At 44.9% G+C, this 12,239-nt stretch overlaps 1 protein-coding gene across 1 annotated transcript in view; it reads right to left on the bottom strand.

The window, feature by feature from the left end:
• Positions 1–12,239, bottom strand: part of hmcn2 (hemicentin 2) — a 45,988-nt gene that overhangs the window by 26,479 nt on the left and 7,270 nt on the right. The window contains exons 7-23 of the mRNA XM_070833515.1: positions 12,098–12,218; positions 11,740–12,003; positions 11,483–11,627; positions 10,957–11,078; positions 10,417–10,689; positions 9,875–10,016; positions 9,462–9,589; positions 8,636–8,749; positions 8,388–8,546; positions 8,108–8,302; positions 5,903–5,998; positions 5,646–5,773; positions 5,418–5,562; positions 4,506–4,618; positions 3,162–3,321; positions 2,884–3,043; positions 178–305 (exon numbers count right to left, since the gene is read on the bottom strand). Coding sequence (XP_070689616.1) covers positions 178–305; positions 2,884–3,043; positions 3,162–3,321; positions 4,506–4,618; positions 5,418–5,562; positions 5,646–5,773; positions 5,903–5,998; positions 8,108–8,302; positions 8,388–8,546; positions 8,636–8,749; positions 9,462–9,589; positions 9,875–10,016; positions 10,417–10,689; positions 10,957–11,078; positions 11,483–11,627; positions 11,740–12,003; positions 12,098–12,218 — 2,593 coding nt within the window. The remainder of the gene's footprint in view (positions 1–177; positions 306–2,883; positions 3,044–3,161; positions 3,322–4,505; positions 4,619–5,417; positions 5,563–5,645; positions 5,774–5,902; positions 5,999–8,107; positions 8,303–8,387; positions 8,547–8,635; positions 8,750–9,461; positions 9,590–9,874; positions 10,017–10,416; positions 10,690–10,956; positions 11,079–11,482; positions 11,628–11,739; positions 12,004–12,097; positions 12,219–12,239) is intronic.

Below are 12,239 nucleotides of genomic sequence, written 5' to 3'. Positions count from 1 at the left end.
AATCTCCTAAATGCACGTCTCGCCACATCTGTTACACACACTATGTATTTACATATTTCAAGTATTTTACATATGTTAGAAGTTCCCATGGAACCTATTACCCTGACAGCATTTTTAAAATGCAGGTTTTACGGTTTCTAAGAAGTTCAGCTTTCTAATAAAGCCCTGTAGAGTTACCTTGAATGTGTAAATTGTAGCTTAGGGACACGTTGCCCGCTGGGTTTTCTGCAGTGCAGGTGTAGAGTTTACTATCAATCAGGCGCACATCAGTGATCCTCAGAGAGCCTGAAGGCAAAACAGTGAACCTGGGGAGTGGTTAGGGGTCAAGGGCAAAGAGATGGAGAAAACAAAACACTTAAGTCACTTCAGGTACTGAAGATCTACAGCCGCTGCGTTTTAGGAGACGACGTGTTCCTGTTTTACGCAATTTTTTCCTCTAGTGTCCTGTTTACATTGCGGAGAATGCATGCATCTACATGAGAACATAAATAGTAAAATATTTAGAAAGTATACATGCATATAGTATTGGGCAGTCAGTTATACTGATCAGACATCACTAATGTACATCAACCTTGATAGTTGTGGGTCTATGTACAAATTAAAAATGCAATTTTCTTTCTGTTCCTATTTTTAGTTGATGAGTTTTACAGTTCCTGTAAACAGATTCAGTCAGTGAATTCCCAGCACAGCTACTACCAGAGGCTCACTGATGAAGTGTGTAAAATAATTTGATAATATGTAAAAAAGAAAAGAAAAAAAAGAGCAGTTTATGAGAAAAATGAAGCATAATGCTGCATTATCCATTGTGTGCTGTAAATACAAAAACAAAGCATGAGAGAACGTGACAGCAATGCAGAACTGAAATACATTGTAGAGCTGTTGATGGAGTCTTTGCATTTGTTTTGTTTGATTGCAGTAAAGATAAATGGATTTGTGATGGATGAAACTTATCGACAAGAAAGCACTAAGTGGAGTCTGGACCTTAGCCAGGGCCCAGTAATCTCCCAAGTGAGTTGTAACTTTCACAATTATCATTGTCCAGGGTAATTACAGTGTAAAAAGTTCGACCTCATAACGTCGCCATGGGAAAGGTCACAGGCTCACAAAAATCAATGCATTTCTTTCTACGGGGAATAGTAATGTGAGCAGCAGCTACTGTGTGCTTATCCCTAATGGCTCAGGAGATACAGATAAGGTGAAAATAAACGGTTGGCCCGATGGTGGCGCTAGATGGAAGGTCGCGCAGGTCTCTATTATCAATATGTTTTGTCCTCTTGAGAACAACCATGTGGAAAGTAGTTTATGCCAAACACGCTACCCCTTTTATAGATGTTTGCCACAGACAAACAAGTGGACAGATGGAGGCGATGGCGTACACTAACCTCCGCTCTGAAAACATGATTTGTAGCAAAAACAAAAGCACTTAAATGAAGGTTAAAAGTACTTAAATGTAGGTCAGCAACTTTGAACGGCTGTGTGGTAACCTGAACTGCACCAGAAGCTATCCAGCTGTATAAATGTATAATATGCACAAATGTAAACACACCTCTGTGATTTATCTTAGATAGGTTTGTCTGCTAAGCAACTGAATTATAACAATAACACACTCATGTAAGTGGAGGTGCTTTGTGCTTAAAGCACAAAGAGCTCTCTATTTCAGCTGCACATATGGTGTAATGTCGCTCCCCCACCTCTTCAAATAGCCTTGGGTGAGGCAGCAGCATCTAACGCTGGAACCAAATGACTGCTCTGCAGTGGTCAGTCTGTGCTCGGACTGCAGCCCTGCAACACGGCAACGCCACAGTGAAGACTGACACAGCAGACATGAAACCCCCCCCCGATCCATCCATCACTCCCCACCTAGGTGTCAAGTCATCTGTGTACACAGTCTGACACTGAGGCTAACAGGAACAAATTGGCCTCATCAGGATTAGGTCTAGAGTGAACAAATCCATTGACTCAGTGTTCAATAGCACTGAGCCCCCCCCCACTCCCCCCACCCCCTTGAGTCTTTTTGCGAGCGCTAGTCTATTTCGTGGCTCTGGCAGAAATCTTACCGCCCACTGATTTAAGTTATTTCAACAATCAGCACCTCCCGGTCATTTCCTCTGACCCACAGAGTGTAGCGGGAGAGAATGAACCTCCCTCTTTCACAGCGTGCTTGTTTCCGCGGGCATATGCAAAGCATGGGCCGACGTGGGGGTTGTTCACAGAGATGTGTTATTCTCATCAGACGGGACTAGTAAAGAGTCAGCATGTTGTTTTACTGCTGAAGCACCCCAGGGAATCCGAACATCAGGCAGACTGCTTGCATCTCTTCCTCTGTCAGTTCGTTTTCCTCCCCTCTTCCTGGCATCCCCCACTCCACCCCCACCTTTTCCTTCTTCCTGGCCCCACACAAGTCATACTGTATCTGAGTCACCGCAGCTTTCAGCCCACTCCGTCACTCCTCTATCTACCCAGAACCATCCAGGCCTGGTGTCTGGCCCAGAGAGTGTGTCTGTCATCTATCCAGGCTGTGTCCCGAGTCAGCCAGCCTGTCTGCACCCAGAGTGACCACACATGAAAGCCCAGAATCAGCGAACCATGTAAGACCAGATGTTCTTCCTCAGTTTAGGCAACGAGTGAAGCCCCCACACAGCTCTCCGACAGACTGTTGCTGCCTCTGCCTAGCTGCCCTTCAAAAGGCATTCACTAAATTAACTCCAAACATACCAGCAGCTTTTGAATGGCAGCCAGCCTCAGTCGGAGTTCCTTGTAAAACTTGAGTCAGATGTTAGCTAAGTCAGGGGAAAGGTATGGCGAGGACTGTTGTCTTTTGTTACATGATGTTTAACTAATTTTACTCCATCATTGCCCGAGTGAGGTAAGACTTCCTCGTACCCAGCTGTGACGGGGGGGATGGGATGCCCATTTCTGCTCCATGTGACCAGTGGAGAGGGAGTCCCCTGGGCCTCACATGGGAGAACGACCTCTGTCCCCACCTCTGCAGCCATCTTCACCGTGTTGTCATGGCCACTCACACCCATTATCTTAGGCATGCCTGAAGAAGACCGAAAGGAGTTGTAAGAATACCATATAGGCTATGTTCAACCTCTTTAAGTCCCACTGTTAAACATCATACAGACTGTAGACAGAGGTCAGACCATTTCTGTGCTTACTGTTGACACTGAGCTGGATCTCTCGGCTAGCGTAGCCCACAGGACTGGTGGCAGTGCAGATGTAGATGCCTGCATCGTCAGTGGTGGGATGTGGGATATGGAGGTATCCATCTGGGTCAGACTGAGGAGAGGGGTGGTCCCTGGGCAGAGGCTGCCTCCCCTAGGGGAACAGCAGGCAGACCAGACAGAATATACTGTGGATAAAAGCTCATGTTGCACAAGAGCGCAGGAACACTAAGCTTAGTTTAAGGTTTACAGCCCAACCTTTGATGTCTAATGTAATTACAGAGCACCCCTCTAACTCACTCTCTATCCCCGATACATGCACACAAGAATGCAGCCTGCCGCATACACGCTTGCTTTGAACATAAAATTGCTTTTACAGATTCACTTTTATCTGACAAGAAGGGAAATTTACTTGAGTCTGGAGCACTACTCTGAAAATGTTTTGGAAAAGCAAGGAAGAAATATCTGGCTCAGTTCAGCAATATGTAGGAAACAACAGCGTGTTGAGCTCACTAAGTTATGCTGACTGTGTAATGGTGTGGGGTGTTTACTCTGCCGTGATTTTCGTCTGTTTACTTCTTCATGGAACAGGTCAAATCACTGCTTTTACTGATTGCGGTGGCTGAACACAACAATCATTAACTGCTTGTAGGAAACTCCTGTGATTGTGCCTCACAGGATCATATATTATAGTAAGTGCCACAGCCAACAAGGCAGAGGTGTGTAGTGCTTTATGATGTGACAATGTCTGATGATAAGGTTCGTGATTTGCATTCTGGATGGATGAAGCTTGCTGGCTTAGTACCAGTTGAGTCTGGCTGCATATAACCTTAAAGAGTATTCTCCTCATGATATGATTGTTTCCATACTCAAGTGCTGTACAGAAAGGTTTTAAATAGATTCTTAAGGTACAATAAAATCCTAATTGATTTCTCACACTCAAGAAACAATATGGTATAGTTGCCATGGTTACATCGTTCCCGTTCCGGTTAATCAAATCTCGATTACATTGCAAGCTGTTGTTGTTGTAGTGTTTTTACAGTGTTCTGATTAATCAGAGAAAATTAAGGCCAGGAGGAAAAATGGTGTTGTTAGATTTATATGCCAGGATTTCATCACCATTGCAGGACTGGATGTTGATCTATTGTTTGATTGTAACCTGCTATTACTGCTAAGTATCTGTACAGTCCTAATGATGATACATTTTAAAAAGAATGAATGCCAGGTGTGATCCTCACTAGATAAAGGGAATAAGAACTAGCCAATTAGTCATGCATGGGATGCAGCCAAGGCAATCATTGAGACATATAGATTTTGCCTGTGAGTGTGACATCCTACCTTGGACCAGACAACCTTTGGTTTGGGAACTCCGCTGGCCTCGCATGATAGTGTGATGGCTACTCCTTCGCTGGCTATGTAGTGGTACGGACCAGCGTTGATCTCAGGGGGCACTGAGGAAGAAGTAGGTCACAAAGCACAGCTGTCTGACTGACTAAAGAAACCCACAGCATTATCACTGGCCTTAGCCAGCCAGTGTATCACCGCTCGAGGCATTTCTTCATTACAAACTGATGATGAACCGTAATCTGGCCTGTCTGTCATTACGCGCCTATGAACAAAATGACCCTCTCATCAAAGCATGCAGTAAATGAACCCTCTCACTATGATGACAGCAGGTGGTCAAGTCATTGACGTATTGTTGTTCTCAACGCTGAGTCAGCACATTGTTGACCTGACTGTCCAAACTATAACCTATGGTCCAAACCTGCCAGTGTCTCTAGCACTGAGAAACTGTATTCAGGATCAGAACTTGTGAAATGTATTGGGAGATAGGGTTATTAATTAAATGACTCATGTCAGTACGTTAAAGATTAAACTGGAGCAAGCTTAGCACAAACACTGGAAGCAGGGGGAGACAGCTAGTCTGGTTCAGTCTAAACACAACACAAGATTCAGAATCTACAGCTATGCAAGTTGCTCTGTGCGGCTGTGCTTCACGGATGCTAACATGCTCCCAATGACCACGTTAACATGCTTATGTACAGCATGTATGATGTTTACAATGTTTACAGGGGGTTATATACTGGGACTGCAGCAGGAAGCATGTTAGTTTCCCCTCCTTCCAGTCTTTATGCCAAGCTAAGCTAATAACTGCTGCTCTAGCTTCACGTTTATCATTGGCGATGTATTGATTTAACTCTCAGCACGAGAGCAAATACATTTTCTCCTTCCTTTACCATGCCCTCTTACCATGGACCTCCAGGCTGACTGTGATGTTCATGGAGCCTGCTACATTCACAGCAGTGCAGACATATGTCCCAGCATCCTCTGGGACGGCTCTTTCAATGTACAAACTGCCATCGCTCCTTAGAAATGTCCTCCCATTCAGCTGTACCTGTGCAGAAGAAAAAGGAGTGCTGTCACACAGGAACACCCAGAGTATCTTTGTGATGTAAGTCAAGTACTAGTCAGTCTTACAGGTTTTCCATTTTGGGACCAGTGTCTTTCTGGAAGAGGTATCCCATCGAGCAGCATGCAGGGAATACTCAGGGACTGACCGATGCCAGTGGTGATGACTGGGGCACCTTGGGCCAAGAGAGGGGGCTCTGCAGGAAAATGGAGCGTACAGATTAAACAAAAGGAGGAAAATGCGAAAGTATTTTAAGGCCACAGTCAGCATTGGAGTTGCTGCCATTGTCTCTAGAAAATATGGTAGTGCAGATAAGAGAGCTTACCCAGTCCAGTGACACTAACTCTGGCCTCGGCTTTGGTGGTTCCAAACTGGTTCTTAGCCTCGCAGATGTACAGCCCCTCATCATCCAGCCAGACACCTGGAGTCAAACACACAGCAAACTAGCACTGAGGAAATGGATATCAACATCTTTAGAATTTACAGTGGGTACGGAAAGTATTCAGACCCCTTCACTTTCTCCACATTTTGTTATGTTACAGCTTTATTCCAAAATGGATTAAATTCTTTTTTTCCCTCATCAATCTACACACAATACCCCATAATGACAAAGTGAAAAAAGTTTTTTAGAAATTTTTGCAAATGTATTAAAAATAAAAAACTAAAATATCACATGTACATAAGTATCTGGGATGAGCAGCATCTCGACATTGACTGAGAAAGAAAATGATTTATCTAGAAAAAGTCCACACTAACACCAGTCAAGTCCTCCACTCAATAACAAGTGGTATTATTGGTTTGACTGCGCTGTAATTAAGAGTTAAAAATAGAAAATAACGGGATTAATGGGTTTTGCTCAGCTGCCAGCCTGCTGACACACATGTCCCATTCTGTAAATTCTCTGGAGATCACATGCTGGAACATCAGCATATGATTCACTTCTGGTGTTTAGATAATCAGGCCAATGTTTAAATGGGTGATGACAAGACATTAAGCATTAAAGTAAAAAGTGAGGAGCAGAGGGCCGAGGGACAGTGGAGTTTGTGGGAGATACAATATTGATTAAGACATTTTCTAAAACAATGGCAGATAAAACACAAAGCCATCTGCAACAGATTGTGCTAATTAGGTCAGACAGCAGCCACAAATGGAAACAGTGACAGAAGCAGCCCATGTAAATATGTCCCAATATAATATTACACACACTGTAAACATTTAGTCTCAGGAGCACAAAGGACCACCTTCAGTGGACAACATTAGTCATGCTGCAGCCTGAAAGACCTCCAGAGTTAACTATTTAAATTCTCCTTATCCTGATGGGAATATAATCTCAAAATGGAGGAGAAATAAATGGACAAATGACTCACGGCATTAATGTGATGTGGCGCTTTCTTGTGTCTTTCACAGACCAGAGGAAGTGCTTTCAGCAGCATGGATACTTTTGAGAGCCGTCTACAGCTTTGTTTTAAAAGATTTATGAGCCTGCCTGGGTCAAGACTGAGATATGCTCATCTCAAGGGTTAGCAGCTACCTTTAATCTTCTGAGCCAAAGAAGAAAAATGCTAATACTTTACATGTGGAATGAGGCCCCAAAATATCACACCTATATGAGGCAACAGCAAATGTATATACCTGGAAGAAAAGGTGATGATGGAGAAACAAGGGATTAAACAGGATAATAGATCTATTCAATGTTATTTCCTGAACAACATGAATAGTATGATATTCCTTGAAGAAACCTCTCTAAGGTTTTACAAAGAAGACATTTTGCCACTGTATGTCAAAACGACTCACTTACTGAGCCACCTCTCTCAACACTGGAAGGCGTTACAGTGGAGCACGCTGTTGCTAAGGGACAGGTCCATAGATTATGGGGATGTAATGCGTTCAAACGTTTTTTGGAAGGGGGTTGACCTGGTTAGCCAGTGCATCCTGGGAATTTATCCAAGTGATATTATTACCAAGAAAAATGAACGAGCACTAATAGACTCGTGTCTCTTACCAGGCTAAAGGAAAGAAAAATGTGAACAAAAAGTATGAATCGATATATTAAGTATCTGGCATCATGTGTTGCTATGGAAAAACTAACATACATTACTAAAGGAAAGCGGCGGAGGTTTATATAATTTATGAAGGAACTTTTTTAGACATAATGATGAATAAAGCCAAAAACTGGCTGTCTCAAGCTTTCTGTGTAATTACTGCATCATCTGTATAATCACCTCTGTTTTAACTGATTTACTTGCCTGTTCATTTGACGGTCTTACTGTATTTGTTGCCAAGACTTGACCATTTTATTAATATATAATGTTCAATACAATTGGAAAAACCCCATTAAAAAAAAAAAAACACCACTTCAGTTTTACACTCTAATGCCCCCTCTGTTTGCTGAATTTGATATGAAAGGCTGCACCTCTTCTATATATAATCACTCAGTCGTGCCTGTCAGTGCAAGGCAGCCATGAAGCTGTATTAGCCTGCTCTGCAGAGCAAAGCTCTCTGCTCCGATAGTGTTTCACGGATAACTCACTCTGGATTAGAAGATGGTTGTTCTCCAGTTGCATTGTTCTACTGTGGCTGTCTGTCCTTGTAAGAATCTGCCTGCTGTCCGGTCTGCGCCAGGTCACTGTCGGCTGTGGGAAACCTCGGGCAGCGCAGGGGAGGGTGATATTCTCCCCTACGTTCGCTGTCACGTCAACTGGTTTCTCAGAGAACAATGGGCTCGCTGTGGAGAAAGGAGATTCTTTTTCCCTTGTGTACATTATGAGAGACAAATAAGCCTTATGTGGAGGACTGAAGTGTGGTCTCACCTCCAACCTCCAGACTGACAGTGCCAGCGGACGTTCCAGCAGAGCTGCTGGCCACACAGCTGTACTGACCAGCGTCCACCTCCTGCACCCCTCGAATGTGCAGGGTCCCGCGGTCTACATCCTGCTCAACAAAAGGAGCAGAGCCCACCTCGAGCTCACCTGGAGACACATGAAGCAAGCCCACTGGACTCTTACTGGACATTTCCTCAGTCACTTTGAAGCACATTCTATTTTTGACCTTAATTTACCTTTGAACCAGTGAACACGAGGAGGAGGAACGCCTGTGACTTGACACTCCAGAGTTGCATCACCACCAACCGATACAAGTACAGTCTGCTGAGCCACTGTTATCTGAGGCACAGCTGAGGGAAAAAGTAAAGCTTAAGATGTGGTTCAACTGTGAATCCTTAGAGAATGTTTATTTTAAAGCAGGATGTATATATAGTAGTGCTTCTATATATAGACATAATAGTAATGTAGTGTCGCCCTGAAGCTGCAGGGGCTGCAGAACACACACAAAAGATAAATATAAAAACTTCCATTTCACACACTTTTTGTGCCGTCAGAGCAGAGATGCTTTTGGAACAGACAGACACTGAGCTGAAAAGATGAGATGATCTATCTTACACGGGCCTCACTGCCTTGACAGATCAATGTTGTTAAAAATGACATTCAGAGCCAAAAAGTGTGTATAATACCAGCACGCCCCAGGAAGAGGCTGCCACAGTCCATCAGTGCTGAGCTTTCTGTCAAGCACCAACTGACATGACGACTGAGACTTCAGTTCTACAGCTGTCGGCGCTCACAAAACAAAACAAGGAGAGAAATCTCCGTTTGTGTGAGGCAGGGCAGCATGTAGCCAATGCTTGCTCTACTCAGAGCACAACTCCAGCTTGATATCATGCACAGATTGAAATGGAAGCTCTTAAGAATAGCCAGCAACACCTTATTTGAAATCTGAAAATCAACAGAAATTATTATTGATTTCATCTTATTTATTTAAAAATGATGGAAAAAGGTCGAAAGGATCATTGGTATCCCCAACCTGACACCAGTACTGATATCTTTACTTACCTGCAAAAGTAAGAATCACAGACTGAGAGGCAGTCCCAGCCTCATTGGTTGCCAAACATGTGTAGTTCCCAGCATCCTCTGGGAGGGCCCCTCTAATTGTCAGAACTCCATGTTGGTTCAGACTCAGCCTGTATCACACAATGGACAGAATTCATGCTTGTTGACTCTTTGTGATTACATGTGCAGATGTTAATTCATCTCTAAACCTTGCTGCTATTCTTGTGTATCATGAGAGAAACTTTTCTTCGAATATGTATTTTGCGCAGACATATAGAGTACTTGTGGTTTGGAAACAAGATTTTTACAAGTGATACCAACAAGATGTGGCAATCGCGCATGGAGTTAAAGTGGAATGAAATGACTCTCTGAGTCCTCTGTGCAGGAGGTGTAGAGTGGGCTGAGAGCTCCCTTACCTCGGACGATTAGTGAGGAACATGTTTCCGTGGCTCCAGAAGAGCTGGGGCGGGGGGGAGCCGGACGCTGAGCAGACGAGGCGGATCTCGTCCCCTCGGGAGAAAGCCTGGCTCTGGGGGTGAACTACCACAGAAGGAGCCTCTACAATTGGAGTCAAACAGAGACAAAATACTGACGATGACTCGCTGCCTTGCCACTGCTGCATGATGTCATTTATAACTTCCCAATCACAAGTTTAACAACAGTGAGCTGCTGATTATGTGGGCTACAATGCAATTACCAGCAGTCCGTGTCTGACATCATGACGAGTGAGGAAAACATTTATTTGCCTGTTTTGGAAATGCATTACAAATATCTGAGCAAACTTTTTAACATGCATTCAGGCTGATGAGAAACATTTTCTGACGAGGAAGTGGCTCAATCTGACTGCGAGGAGCTCATAATGGAAAACAGATGACGGGGGCCTGAGAGGAGCCGTGAGGCCCCGGCCGGCGTGTTAAGTGTTTAAGCAGCTGACCTGCGGGGTATCGCCCTTCTGTACCTGGGACGAGAAGCCACACGGAGATCCTGCTGTCTCCGTGGGCATTGGCGGCCACACAGTGGTACTCCCCGGCATCCCGAGTCTGCACCCCCCTGATCTGCAGGGACGAGTCGAGCAGCAGCTTCACCCTCCCGGCGTGGGCCCTGACCACGTGACCCGCTCTGTACCAGGTCAAGTTGTGGCGCATGGAGCCCTCCACCTGGCAGAGCAGCACAGCCACGCCTCCCACAGAGGAAGTCACATTCACTGGGGGCTTCAGGACCGGAGGGGGCTCTGTTTTAGTGGAACCACAACCACAACATCAAACTGGCCTTATCAGCGGTGAACAAACAGTGCAGAAATAGTTCACTCTTTAATACAAATGTTTGTGCTGGCAAGCTTTGTATCATGTTGATGTTTTTTCTTTCTTTTTTTTTTTTTTTTTTAAAATCACAGATAAAAAAAATGGCTGGGACTTATTTCAAAGTCTTGTTGTGACTGCGATGCATGCAGGCCAAACCTCTGAGGAGGTGTGTGTGTGTGTGTGTGTGTGTGACATACCTCTAACAGTCAGCTGTGTTAAGGCACGTCCCTGTCCTGCGCTGCTCTGCGCTATGCACTCATAGAGGCCTTCGTCCTCAGCAGACACACGAGCAATCTCCCATGATGCTATGGCCGAATTCCTGATACAAAGACACGCTTGGTTCGTTGGCTGGAGTATGACAATAGCAACGAGATCCTATTTTACGTCACCCTCAGTTAGTATCTCTGGCACACACAGACTAGGAATATTTTTCACCACAAATCAGCTTCACTTCATGAATGTAATTCAAAGCAGAGAGATAGGCGCTTTGTTAATTTGTCAAGATGACACAATCGAATATGTAATGTTCACAAAACTGACAGTGTATACCCGTTTCCTGACAGCACTAACACTTTACAGACATGCTCACTGGTAAGACTAGTGAGTGGCCTAATTAGTGTTTTTTGCTGTGGTTAATGGGCGCATGAAGCTGCAGCATCTTGAAGAGGGAAAAGGGAAGCGAGCCAAATGTTACAGTGCCGAACAACTAGAAGAAAGACTCACTGAAAGAACTTTTCCCCTCCTAGTGTAATCCCATTTCTGGTAAATCTTATCCTGTAGGGAATGTCACTCTCCACCGAGCAGCTAATCACAGCAGGCTGCATGTAGAAGCCCTTCAGCACATCAGGCATGCTCACAACTGGGGGATCTGCACAAGGGAGGAAGCAAAGGTTAAAGGTCAGCGGAGAGATTGATGAGGTGTGAGAGACACTGCGGAGTGGCTTTGGTGATGCATGTCTGCAGGGGGGGGGTTGTCTTGCCTGGAACAATGTTGGTGTAGGAGACGCTGGACAGCCTCTGGAAGCGGTAGCCCTCCTCGTCTTTGCCCGTCACCTTGATGAAGAAGCTCTGGGAGGGTGTGCGGAACTCCGGGAGACTCCACAGTCCTTGTTGGCCGAGGTCAGGGGGCACAGGCACGGGGATCGTGCGTAAGGAGCGGCCGGAGCCGGACACGAGTTCCACGTGGCTCAGCTGACCTGGAGGCTTCAGGCCTGTGCATTTCAGCAAGACATGTGCTGGAAGTCCTGAGAGACAAAAGAGCGCTCATCATGAAGTTATCCTCTGCACGTGTTCTCAGTCAAATAACAGTGAAGAAGCTGACAGACACATGTCCAGCACCTTTTATTGGTCTCTCTCTGGTGTGGTTAAACTCTGAAACAGGCACGCTGGAAAAGCCGGCCCGGAAGTCTAGATTGCTGACTCCTGTGACTCTCAGAGTGTGGCGCCCACTGCAGCTCACCTTTAGAACCAAAGCAATAGT

Source organism: Pempheris klunzingeri, chromosome 7 (assembly GCF_042242105.1).
Source record: "Pempheris klunzingeri isolate RE-2024b chromosome 7, fPemKlu1.hap1, whole genome shotgun sequence".
NCBI classification, from domain to species: domain Eukaryota; kingdom Metazoa; phylum Chordata; class Actinopteri; order Acropomatiformes; family Pempheridae; genus Pempheris; species Pempheris klunzingeri.
Note: the sequence above shows the minus strand (reverse complement) of the source record. Positions and strands in the feature narration are given on the sequence as shown.